The sequence below is a fragment of the Helianthus annuus genome, chromosome 3 (genome assembly GCF_002127325.2).
Source record: "Helianthus annuus cultivar XRQ/B chromosome 3, HanXRQr2.0-SUNRISE, whole genome shotgun sequence".
In the NCBI taxonomy this organism is placed as follows: domain Eukaryota; kingdom Viridiplantae; phylum Streptophyta; class Magnoliopsida; order Asterales; family Asteraceae; genus Helianthus; species Helianthus annuus.
The window spans coordinates 166,927,420-166,940,361 of NC_035435.2; the positions used below are offsets into that span (position 1 = coordinate 166,927,420).

General features: G+C 43.3%; 1 protein-coding gene across 1 annotated transcript; it reads right to left on the reverse strand.

The window, feature by feature from the left end:
* Positions 1–10,211: 10,211 nt before the first annotated feature.
* On the reverse strand, positions 10,212–12,545 carry LOC110932512 (cytochrome P450 71AU50-like). The gene is made up of 2 exons (XM_035988263.1): positions 12,387–12,545; positions 10,212–10,931 (listed from the first exon to the last, which is right to left on the reverse strand). Exons 1-2 carry the CDS (start codon positions 12,543–12,545, stop codon positions 10,308–10,310), a joined length of 783 nt encoding a protein of 260 aa, XP_035844156.1. The 3' UTR covers positions 10,212–10,307.
* Positions 12,546–12,942: the final 397 nt, after the last annotated feature.

Consider the following 12,942-nt stretch of genomic DNA (forward strand, 5'->3'; position numbering starts at 1 on the left):
TAGCCACTCCGCGCATGTCATTACTTCTAAGGGTGCGGGTCGACATGCTTCAAGCAGCGCGAGCTCTGGTGGTGCAGGGGGTTTTAACCCAAACGTGATCGGGGCGAAGGACACCGTTGGCGATATCTATTATAAAACTTACAATGAAGAAGAACGCGGCGATGCTCCTCACCAAGCCCCTTGGAGCTTAAAGCAAAAAGATACATTTCATGAATTTGCTCCTTGCCGCGAGTGGTTTTTGAATTCGTTTACCCCTGCTGAAGTTAACCGGCAAAGGGCGAAACCCCATGAAATGTTATATCGCACCTTTATACTTGGAGAGGCCAACGCTCGTGCTGCCAATCACCAGATAGTTCGTGAATGGCGAACAATGGTTAGAGAGCGCGCCGACTGGGAGGCTTATCGTGAGCGCTCGTTAAAACGTATTGCTGAGTTTGAAAAGTCCAAGGCTGCTCTTAGTGAGGAGAGAGCCAAGTTTGAAGCCGATAAGAAGGCCGAAGAATGGGGGCGCGAGGGCTTGCAAAAGAAACTCCACAATGTTGAGGAGCAACTGGCCAAAGAGAAGGCCGAGTTTAAACGTATTTGCGCCCAAGACAACGAGCGCGCCTACGCGGCTCGACAGAAGATTGTTGATCTTGAGGCTAAAGTTGCTGACTTGACATCGAAGGTAGAGGAGGCGCAAGGAGAGAAGGCTGCCAAGCAGCAGATGGAGGTTAGTTTATTTGTTTTCCTTTATTCTTGCTATGTTGTTAACAAACCAGCCTAAGTTGTTTTGTCGGTCTCCAGGTTGAGTTGTTTGAGGCCAAGGTGCAGCTGTCTAGCAAGGACAGAGATCTCCACGCCAAGGACGTTGAGATTGCGGAGCTCAAACGTCGTTTGAACGAGCAAATCGACAGATGTGAGTCGTTGGAGATCGACTTGGAGGCCGAGAGGGTTAAGGCTGTTACGGCTGAGGAGGCGCGTGCTGTCAGCACTGCCGCGCTTAATGTGGCCCAAACCAACTACTCCGAGGCCCAAGGAATCGTTGACACGCTTGTCTCGGAGGCTGAATGGATGCGTACTCGTGGAGTAGCGCTTGTAAGTTTGTACTTCTGTTTTTTTTTTTTTTTTTTTTTTTTTTTTTTTTTTTTTTGATTCCATCTGGTTAAGGGTTGTTCTTAACGCTTTTCTTTTGTTGAAGGTTGCCAACTCCATCCTAAATGCTGGCGAGCTCGATCGCGCCGTTGCTGCTCTCACGGATGCGGCGCGTGCGGTGGTCATCGAGGAGGTTACTTGGAATGTGCCAGTCACGTTGAGCAGATACTAGGGCAAGAATTTGATGTAAGTCACTGCTCGGTGACTGAACGTGCTGATGCTGCGCTTGCACATGCTGAAAACTCGTATGACAACCTTACCTTGCCTATCATGGATCTGGTTGTGGAATCTTTGAAAAAAGACGACTGGTGCCAGCGTCTTAAAGCAGTCCTCGACCCACCAGTTACCGTCGAACTGTCCGATGAAGAACCAGCTGGTGATGACGGTGGAGATGGAGATGATGATGGCGACGACGACGATGGTGAGGATGACGGAGATGATGATGGTGGTCGACGCGATGAATAGGATAGGTTGTTAAATAGGTTGTTGATAGGCGTTTGTGCCTTATAATTGTCTTTGCAACTTGATTGTAAATGCTGCGCTGTTGCGCAAGTTTATTATATGAATCGTTTTCGTTTTTTCCGTTGCAATTATTGCATTGCTGTCAAAACTTAGGTTAAATTAGCTCGAATAAATGGAAGTGTTTTTTAAGTAAAAAGTGGCCGCCCGGTCTCGCGCTTTGTTCGCGGAGGACCCTGGAGGCGGTTCTTGTCAACAAATTTTTAATATGCTGGAGTGTTTTCGCGCTAATCAAAAGTTTAGCGTGCATTTGTAACGAAAAAATGTAGTAGAAAAACATGTCGTATGTTTTCATTAAGTCTGGAATGGGCACATAGGCCTTCATACATTGATTGTAATGGCGTTTAGCCGACATCGGAAAGTAAAAACAGGCGCAAGGCCGAAGTAAGTTACATATAACATTTGCGCAGTTGTTGCGCATTCCATGTTCGTGGTAAGATGTGGCCATCTAGGGTGCGTAACTTGTAGGCCCCTTTGCCCAGGACCTCGTGGATCAGGTACGGGCCTTCCCATTTAGGTGCCAACTTTCCTGGACGTTCCGCATTTGACGCTTCATTGTCGCGGAAGACGTATTCTCCTGGGGTGAAGGTACAGATACGGACCCTTGTGTTGTAGTACCTTTCTAGCTGGGTCTTGTACTTGGCCTCTTTGATTCGCGCGATTTCGCGTCTTTCTTCTAACAAGTCCAAGTCAAGGCGTCTTTCCGCTTCATTGTCAACTGTGTTGACCGCTGTCATGCGTGGTGAGGGTAGGCCAATTTCCGCCGGGATAACCGCCTCTGAGCCATAAACCAAGCTGAAGGGGGTCTCGCCGGTACTTGTTTTTGGCATGGTTCGATGAGCCCATAAGATGCTCGGGAGCTCATCAACCCATCCTCGTCGCCTTGTCCCCAATCTGGCCTTTATCCCCTCGACAATGCATTTGTTCACGCTTTCCACTTGTCCGTTGCCTTGGGGGTGCGCAACAGATGTGAAAGTGTGTTCAATTTTCATCTCCTTCATCCACTTCTTGAGATCTTCTGATGCAAAGTTGGTGCCATTGTCTGTTACAATCTTGAGCGGGAGGCCAAATCTGCATATGATGTGCTCCCAGATGAACTTGCGCACAATCATAGCTGTGGTGGATGCAAGGGCTTTGGCCTCCACCCACTTTGTGAAGTAATCGACAGCCACTATGATGAATTTTACGGCGCCGGGAGCATCCGGGAAGGGTCCCACCATGTCAATTCCCCACTGCTGGAAGGGCCATGCAGTGGATACGGGGATAAGATCGTTCTTGGGGCGCAGTGTTTTTGGAGAATGCCTCTGGCAAGAGTCACATTTGCGGATCTCCTTTAGCGCGTCGACATGCATACCAGGCCAGTAGTAACCGGCGCTCATGATCTTCGCGACAACCATCCGTGGTCCGGAGTGAATACCGCAGATCCCCTCATGGATTTCCCTTATCAGGTAGTTCGCATCCTGGGGGTCCACGCAGCGCAGTAGCGGCCCCAGGAAGGACTTTCGGTACAAAATACCGCCGTTCATTTCATATTGTAGGGCTTTGTTTTGGATCTTCCTCGCTTCCGCTTTGTTCTCAGGGAGTACCCCCTCTTGCAAGTACTGGATTATCGGGGTCATCCATGAAGGTTGTCCCGTTTCGATCACGTACACTTGTCGCAGCAGCACCGATGGATTCTTGAGTACCTCTATCCTTACATCTTTGGCAAGATGTTGAAAGGAGGTCGAGGCAAGCTTGCTCAAGGCATCAGCTGGCTTGTTTTCGGAGCGATTGATGTGTATAACTTTGTGAGATTTGAATTGTTGGAGCAATTCTTTCGCTTGTTCCAGATACAAAGCCATGACTTCTCCCTTCGCGTCGTATATGCCATTTACTTGGCTGGCTATTAGGAGTGAGTCAACATGTGCGCGCAAGCTTTTGGCTCCCATTTTGATGGCGAGGCGTAAGCCTGCCAGAAATGCTTCGTACTCAGCCTCGTTGTTGGTGTTTTTGAAGTCCAACTTAATGGCGTAAGTAAACTCGTGATTCTCTGGGCTCACCAGGCGCAATCCTGCTCCCGCGCCATCTTCATTTGATGCCCCATCGGTGTAAAGCATCCAAGTTTTATCTGTTGCATCTTTCTCGGGAGTCTCTATCAGCTCGCACTCCTTGATTTTATCGGCCGGCACTTCTGTGATGAAGTCGGCTAGGACCTGACCCTTAATGGCCGGGCGCGGCCTGTACAAGATGTTATGGCCGCCCAGTTCAATGGCCCATTTTGCCAACCTGCCTGATGTCTCAGGCTTCTGTAGTATAGTGCCAATGTGGAAATTTGTAAGCACAGTTATCACATGGCCTGTGAAGTATCGGCGCAGCCTTCGGGAGGCGTGCAATAGCGCAAGAACCAGCTTCTCCATTGTGGAATATCTTGTTTCTGGGTCAGTGAGTACCCTGCTGACATAGTAGATCGGGTAGATCGGGGTTTGTACTCCGTTTCTGTCGACCAACAATACTGACCCTACTGCCTTATCCGAGGAGGACAAGTACAGCACGAGGGGCTCCTTTTCAAATGGTGCAGTCAGGGTAGGGAGTTCGATCAAACACGCTTTCATTTGTTGAAAAGCTGTTTCGGCTTCCGGGGTCCATTTGAACTCTTGTTTCTTCACACAATTGCGCAACGTGCTAATGAAGGGATACGACTTTGCGGCGTGATTGGAGAGAAAACGATTAAGCGCGGCCAGCCGGCCGGCTAGTCGTTGCATTTCCTTGATGTTTCGCGGTAAGGGCATTCGTTATAGCTTGTACTTTCTCTGGATTCCCCTTGAAACCGCCGTTTGTGATAATGAAGCCTAGAAACTTCCCTTCTTCCATGCCAAAGGAACATTTGGCTGGATTTAGCTTCATATTTACGCTGCGCAATGAGTTGAACGTTTTCTCGATGTCTTTCAACATTTGGTCCTCCTCAGGACTTTTAACCACTAGATCATCGATATAAACCTCAATATGCTTTCCGATGTCACCTGCAAAGGTCTTGTCCATCAAGCGTTGATATGTCGCGCCTGCATTCTTCAGGCCAAAAGGCATCTTTGTGTAGCAGAAGATTCCAAGATCCGTTCTGAACGCTGTCTTGTCTTCATCTTCTAGCTTCATCTGCACTTGATGGTATCCTTTGTAGCAATCCAAAAAGCACTTCCATCGGTATGGCGCGAGAGAATCTATTTTTTATCGATCTCAGGCAAGGAATAGCAATCCTTTGGGCACGCCTTGTTGAGATCAGTGTAGTCTACGCACATGCGCCATCCGCCGTTTGATTTTTCGACCATCACGGGGTTCGCCACCCAACTCTGATATCTTACCTCTCGCAAGATCCCGTCTTTGAGCAGCTCACATACCTGCTCGTTCATTGCTTTTGTCTTGTCTGCCCCTAGGCTGCGCCTTCTTTGGACCTTTGGCTCGACAGATGGGTACGTGTTTAAGCAATGCTCGGTGATGTTGCGCGGGACACCGGTCATGTCTGCCGGTGTCCAGGCAAATATATCCATGTTTCGAAACAGCAGTTGCTTTAGACGTGTTCTGATTTCTGACGAAATGGCGTGGCCAATTGTCACAGTCTGCTCGGGGTATTTTCGGTTTAAAACCCATTTCTCTGGCTCGGTCGTGGAGACCTTCGCCGCCTTTGTTGGGCGCAGCTCTTCAGTTGACATTACTTCTTTCTTGGCATATATGATTGCTACTCCTGTCTTGGTTGGGAAACCTATCGCAGAATGAGGCGTTGAAGTCACCATGTTTAGCTCGCCTTGTGTTTCCCTCCCAATAAGCACATCATGCCTCGATTTCACTGGCATTACCATGAAGTTCACATTTGTTGTTCTTGAGTGTTTCCCGTCAGAGAGCGTGACGGGGAAACTGATCTGTCCGAGAGGAAAAACCATCTCGTTGCAAAATCCGGACAAAGGATAATCGACTGGCTCGAGTCGCGCTTTATCCTCCTCATCCAACTAATTGAAACACTGTTCGTAAATGATGTCGGCAGTACTTCCCGGGTCTATGAATATGTAGTCAGTTTCATAATGCCCGATTATACCGGTAATGACCACGGGACGTGTGGCGCGAGGTCCGCCGCGCACTACCAGAAATATAACTTGCTGCTCTTGCCAAGAAGGTTCATAAGGGCGTTTGCCTTTCTCTTTCGCGCTATACCTGGGTCCGTTGACCATGTGAGTCTCTAGTCGTCGGACCTTTTTGTGGTTCCCTTCATCGTGGCGCTGGAGTTGACGGGTTTCCTTGCGTACATTCTTCACTAAATGGCTTAGCTTACCGCTTTTGAGCGCTCTCTCGATTTCTTGGCGCAAGCTATAACAGTCGTCGGTCAGGTGCCCTGAATCTTTGTGAAAATCGCAGTACAAGTTGGGGTCTTGCCCTTTCTTGTTTGTCATTGGCCTGGGAGCCTTGAAATCGATATTCTCCGTCATCAATACCTCCTTTGGCGTTTTTGTGAGCGGAGTCAGTGTTTGTCACGATTGTCGTCTCTGTCCGCCTTCTTGTAACCGATTCGGTCAATCGTTTCTCGCGCATCTTCTCTGTGGCGCGGCCTGTCGTCACGGCCTCTTGTCTCTCAGACTTCCAGTCATGACTCTTGTATTTGTTACGCTTGTTGTTGTTGTCGCGCGTACTTCCTCTTGAGAATCGATCTTCTGGGTAGTAGCCCTTTCCACCAGCAAGGGACTCCTCAGTTTGCGCGACGATTTTTGCGGCTTCCATTAGTTTATCCCACTCCTTTGGCATTCCATCTTTGCCTGTGATGGTTCTAATGAGACTATCGCAGCGTATAGCCTTTTTGAAGTGACAGCGCATGAGTTGCTCACTGACGCCGCCTATTTCCAGACACTCTTTGTTAAAACGCGTGATGAAGTCCTCCAGACCTTCACCATCTCTTCGCCAAATATCTTCTACTTCGGCTGTGTCACGTTGGTAGCGACGTTGTTGGCTAAAGTAGCTTAAGAATTGCGTCTTGAAATCTGTCCATGATTTAATCTTCCCAGGCGGAAGGCTGTCAAACCTGGCGCGAGCCGCTCTGGTAAGAGTTTGAATGAACAGGTGGCACCACATGGGCATGTTCCAACCTCCCATGCAGCCCACACTCGTGAATGTTCTGACGTGATCGTCTGGGTCAGTCAACCCATTGAATTTCCCAACAGTTGGGGGTAGCTTCTCTCGTGAAAGCGGCGCGAGTGCAATTTTCGGGATAAACTTGGAGTGTTTCGCAGCTTCCGCTGGTCTGTATGCCAGGCGGAAATCTCTTTCAGCTTCTTCTGTGTAGCCAATGTGTTGTCTTGGCTTGTAGTACTCATGGTTTTTTGGTAAACGATGAAAGACTGACGATTCCTCGTCACCTTCCCATGTGGGATCATACGGGTCCGTTTCTTCCCATTCGTTGTTCATGTTGCGCGGCGTGAGCCGGCTGTGAATAGGGCCTCGCTGAAGGTTCGACGGATAGTCGTAGTAACTATCCGTTTCCCCTCTTGTATCGCGCGTGTCTTGTACGCTTAAACATCTTGTAGGGGGAGGCCTGTTGATTCTGCCTTGTAGATTGGCTGGCGGGGGCATTTGGCGCACCCCCTGACTCTGAGGGGTGACCAAGGACGGTTCTGCCGTCAAAACTGCTTGCTGCGCGATCAGCGATTGGTATGCTGCATTGATGGTGGCGATGTTCTTGGCATACCACGAGGCTGGGGTTTCGCCTTCTGGTAAGCCTAGTAATGCAGATACATTTTGAGGTAGCGCTGTGTTCGACGGTCCTTCACCGTTGTTCCCTGGGGTGACCACTTGGGTGATGCGGTTAATGCTCCCGCGCGGACCCCCAGTATTGGTAATTTCAACTTCGCCGATTTCTTCGTTTTGTTGGGCTTGGAAGTTTTGGATTCCTTCACCCAACGCCATGTTAGAGTCGGTTCCGAAACCGAACTCTGGAATGATTCCTTGACCAGTCATAGTCGAAGGATGAAAAAGATGTCGAAGGCTCAAATAAAAGAAGATGAGGGTGGTTATAGAAAAAATCGGTGGGCGCCAATGAAGAAACAGTGATCTAATTAGGGAGTTAATTAGATTGGTTTATGTTCCTTTCATGATGGTTAATCTTCTTAAGGATATTTGAGCTCCGATTTGGTAATCAATCCTGCAAAACAGAACGCCGTTACTCGTTAAGAGGGGAATGTGGGGGTTTCCCTCTTAACCAGGCTCCGGCGTGAGAATAAGCGACCGCTTTGAGAATAATTAAGTGTAAAGAGTGAGAGTAGAGGGAATAGAATGTTTAACCTGTGGAATGAGGTCTCTATTTATAGCCGGAGAGGTGTAAGGGGTTATGGGCTGATGGGCCTTGGGCCAGAAGCGGACAACAAAACGGATATGCTCTTTGTCTCACTGGCGTCGACCGCTTAGTGGCTTCTAGACGCTCGTCGGTGCTGGCGCACCTTGATTGGAGCCACGTGTCATTGTTGTCGGCCTTGTTGTCCTTCTGACATCAGCAGACAAGGAAATTTGGTGGAAGAAGGATGGTGTATGTTAGGACGATCAAGGCAATTTTGAGGATGGAAGAAGAGGTACAGAGGGGTATCCTATCTCTTGGCATCGCTCTGGATAACGAATGCCATGAAACACATATTCTTATGAAAGCATTAACAAGGAAATTTGGACCAATCAAAGAAGATGTAAAGCCGGACACTGTCATGACATCATGACGTTTTGATGATGAAACAGACATGGTGACCGTAATATACGTAATATACGACAGCGGAGAGCAGGAAGACTATTGGCTTGAAAACATCATGACAAAGCAGGGGTTTGGGTTCACGGAAGAATTGCATAACTCCGCTTGTTTGAACACAGAAATGGACTCAAAATTGGCGTTAATGCAAGACATGTTCAAATGGAGGCCTCAGAATCTTCAGGAACAAGAAGCCAATGAAGGTGAAGGTGATGACATGGATGAAGATCCAGATGAAGACTCTAAGGAAGAAGATGACGTAAGTGATGGATACTTTTCGGATAAAGTACCTTCTGACGAAGGGTTTTAATTTTTTTTCTTCTGTGTAATCTTCTTCTTTTTTTAAGATAATTAAATGATATATTTCTCTATTTATTTGCAAAACGCCAAAAAAATACTACAAAAACGTGTTGCTTACAAAACGCCAGAAATAACAAAAAATATTTTTCCTGCTTAATATTTTATTTTCTCCGTTATTGTATTTTGTCATTTTGGTCTGCATAACGCCATTTAAAAAAACGTCAAACTTGGAAGATGGGACGTCTATCACCTTATAAACTGATAAAGCTGATGAAAACAGTAAATACAAACAGTAACTGAAAAGAAGGTTACTTTATTACTATCATTTATTATAATAAAAAAACCCCGCCTAAACTACGCGCCAAAAAACTCCTATAAGAGAAGGGTCTACACACAATGAATTGATCACACCTAGAAAAACAAACGTCATGTTCTCTAGAAACCACTCGCTTTAAAACGCCAAAAAAGATTAGTTAAAATAACCACAGATGGCAAAGCTTTGCAAAGCTTTCACTGAATCGATTCTTCTTTGAGGGGATTATCTCTATAATCTTTTGCTGAATGAGATGCACAAATTTTCAAGAAAAAGAGACTGTCATCGTGTGAGCTTTGTTCTTGATGAATATATGCATGGCATGAAGGGATCAACACAAGTGTAAAATGCTATTTTGGACTCCATTATTATAATAGCATTCAAGCAAGAGTTGATCTTTAATGACATGCCACCAACCGAGAATATCACACCAAAACACAGGATGTCACTAACAAGCTTCGTCTAAAAAAGACGGTGTTTATGTAGGAAAGTTGGCATCTAGCTAAGGTATTCAAAGGTTCAAAACGTCGAAACAAATTCAAGAAAAGAGGCTGATAACAGTGAAGAGTCAGATGAGAAATTAGATTACCATTTTTAATTTTTTTTCATTTTATATTGTTTTGTTATCAAATTATCTGTTGTTTTGTTATCTAATTCTCGACAAATAAAATACATTATTATATTAAAACGCCAAAAACTACAAACACCAAAACAAGTGCTGGCAAAGCACCTTGTCAATGTACTAAACGCCTAAAAAATTGACTAAACGCTAAACAAAACATTTGGTCTTATTGTAATCTCATGAAAATATAAATGACTCGTAGTGAACTATTATACAACGCCACAAAACGCCAAAAAAATTGACCAGAAAAGCTATAACGCCAAAAAATTATCTATGTGACACAAAAACAATTAATTCAACGCCAAAAAGCTTAATGAATACAATTAGCACCAAAATATTCTCAGACACTAGAAAATGTTATAGCGTGTTGGGAAAATAAAAGAAGATTTAAAAGACAAAAAAACCCCTCACACCCTGATCATATCCCACACCACGTGTTGGGCAAGGATGCGTTCTCACCGTTCTCACACTTTTGGGCGTTTCTCCTGATCCCGTACCTATATATATAAATGATACGATGCATTAATTTATTAATGACACACAAATATGCTTGTTTAGCATTATACAAAACAAGAGGACGACAACAACTGGCTCTAAACAAAAATTTAAGATAGTCAACAGTTTCCACAATGGAAAGCCGCATAAACAAGTGTCACCTTTGAATTAAGAGCAAATTTTCATCCCATGTAAAGTGTTTTGTCAGATAACCTTTGAGAGGGTATAGCCACTAATGATTTCTTTTTCTTTGTTACAAATCCAAACTTATCATTAACATCAAACTCTTCATCTTTAGGAAAGTTCCACTCGAAAGAATGCAAAAAAGATGCTAACATACATGTTAACATCTTGTCACCCAAGGGGATTCCCGGACATATTCCTCTTCCTGTTCCAAACGGAAAAAACTTCATATTATTTCCATTGTAATCCCATTTGCCGTTCAAAAACTTCTTTGGTTTGAACTCCAATGGGTTAGTCCAGTTGTCAGGATCGTGGTGGATTGCCCAAACATTGATATGCACGGTTGTATCTTTCGGGATTGTGTAGCCACCCACCTTGCAAGATTCATCTGGGGATTTCTGGATTAGGAGGGGAAGTAGAGGGTGTAATCTGAATGTCTCCTTGATTACTGCATCCAAATATGTCAATTTGTGCAAATAGGATTCTTCAACAATATTGTTTATACTAAAAACCTCGGTTAATTCATCTTGAACTTTTCTCATCACAACCGGATTATTCAAAATCTCTGCCATCACCCATTCCACCATTGTCGATGTTGTGTCATTTGCGGCGACTATGACGTCCTGTGGAAATATTCAAAATAACGGATCGAAAAATGTATTTGTGTATAATATTTTCTATGTATTGGTAGCTAAAATTCAGATTTCTTTATATAAAAAGATCACAATGAAAATGATATTGATAAAGCTAACTCCTAATGATAATGATAAGACTAAAAACATGAATAACGATCATAATACTCAAATCAGAGATAAAATAACGACCATCGACAAACTTCAAGATAAATGATAAATCTGATAATAATAATAATAGAGTAAATTTCTATTTTCGTCCACGAGGTTTGTCAATTTTACCTAGTTTAGTTCAAAACTCTAATTTATAACAAATCCACCCCTGAAGTTTGCATTTCTTAACGCTTTTCATCGCTAAGGGTGCTTTTTCATTTAATTCTTAGAGATGAAAAGCGTTAAGAAATGCAAACCTTAGGGATGAAAACTGTTAACAAATGCAAACCTTAGGGATGGTTTTGTTATAAATTAGATTTTTGGACTAAACTAGTTAAAATAAACAAACCTCAGGGACGAAAATAGAAATTTACTCATAATAATAATAATAATAATAATAATAATAATAATAATAATAATAATAATAATAATAATAATAATAGTAATAATAGTAATAGTAATAATAGTAATAGTAATAATAACAATAATAATAATAACAATAATAGTACTAACAATAATAATAGTAACAATAATAATAACAACAATAATAGTAACAACAATAATAACAATAACAATAATAACAATAACAATAATAGATAGTAAACTTGGCTAACACATGTTTTATATCAAAGATTGCATTTTTAGTGGAACTTGTATTTGAAAGAACTAGAATAATTAAGAAAAAACATACCAACTAAGACTTAATTTGGATCATGTCAAATAATCTGGAGTGTCTTTTTGATCTTTAAGCTCTAATAGGATCTGTAGAAAATCCTTGCTTCCATCTTCTTCAACCACCCTATCGATTTTGTTGGAGTTAGCTTTGATTCTGTTTTCGATAATGTTGTCAAACATCTGATCATTATATTCGAGTTGCCTCTGCATATCTCACCGGCTTTTTGGAGATCAAACCGTGATAATCATCGAAATAAATCGGATATGTTTGGTGCTCCTAGTAACTCAACAATTTTCATTTCAACTTCATGAAACCCATCTCCAATATGGCTAGATCCCATCCCTTCATCTGATTTGCTACAACCCCATAATATACTTGTCACAACACTGTCTTAACTTATATTTTATATTTTCTATGTGGTTATCTAAGTTTCTTAGATTTACTTGGTAATCTAGTGGTTCTTCTGGATAATATTCCAAAATTGGCATACCGTTTTAACTTGGCTAACACATGTTTTATATCAAAGATTGCATTTTTAGTGGAACTTGTATTTGAAAGAACTAGAATAATTAAGAAAAAACATACCATCAACTGAGACTTAATTTGGATCATGTCACTGGAGTGTCTTTTTGATCTTTAAGCTCTAATAGGATCCGCAGAAAATCCTTGCTTCCATCTTCTTCAACCACCCTATCGATTTTGTTGGAGTTAGCTTTGATTCTGTTTTCGATAATGTTGTCAAACATCTGATCAATATATTCGAGTTGCCTCTTCATATCTCACCGCCTTTTTTGGAGATCAAACCGTGATAACCATCGGAATAAATCGGATATGTTTGGTGCTCCTAGTAACTCAACAATTTTCATTTCAACTTCATGAAACCCATCCCCAATATGGCTAGATCACATCCCTTCATCTGATTTGTTACAACCTCATAATATACTTGTCACAACATTAAATTGCATGCTAATAGCAGTTTCATTAAATTGCTAGTGCCGTAGTCCAACCAGTGATAGCCCAAGTATCCCGATGCTTTAGTGTTTACCCAAGACTCAAGGTAAACTAGAATCCTCCTAACAATACCCCCGAGAATAATGGGGAGGTGCATCTCCTATAGCGATACTATTGTTAAGGCGGAATTACACACTTCTGGATTAAACGTCACATAGCACA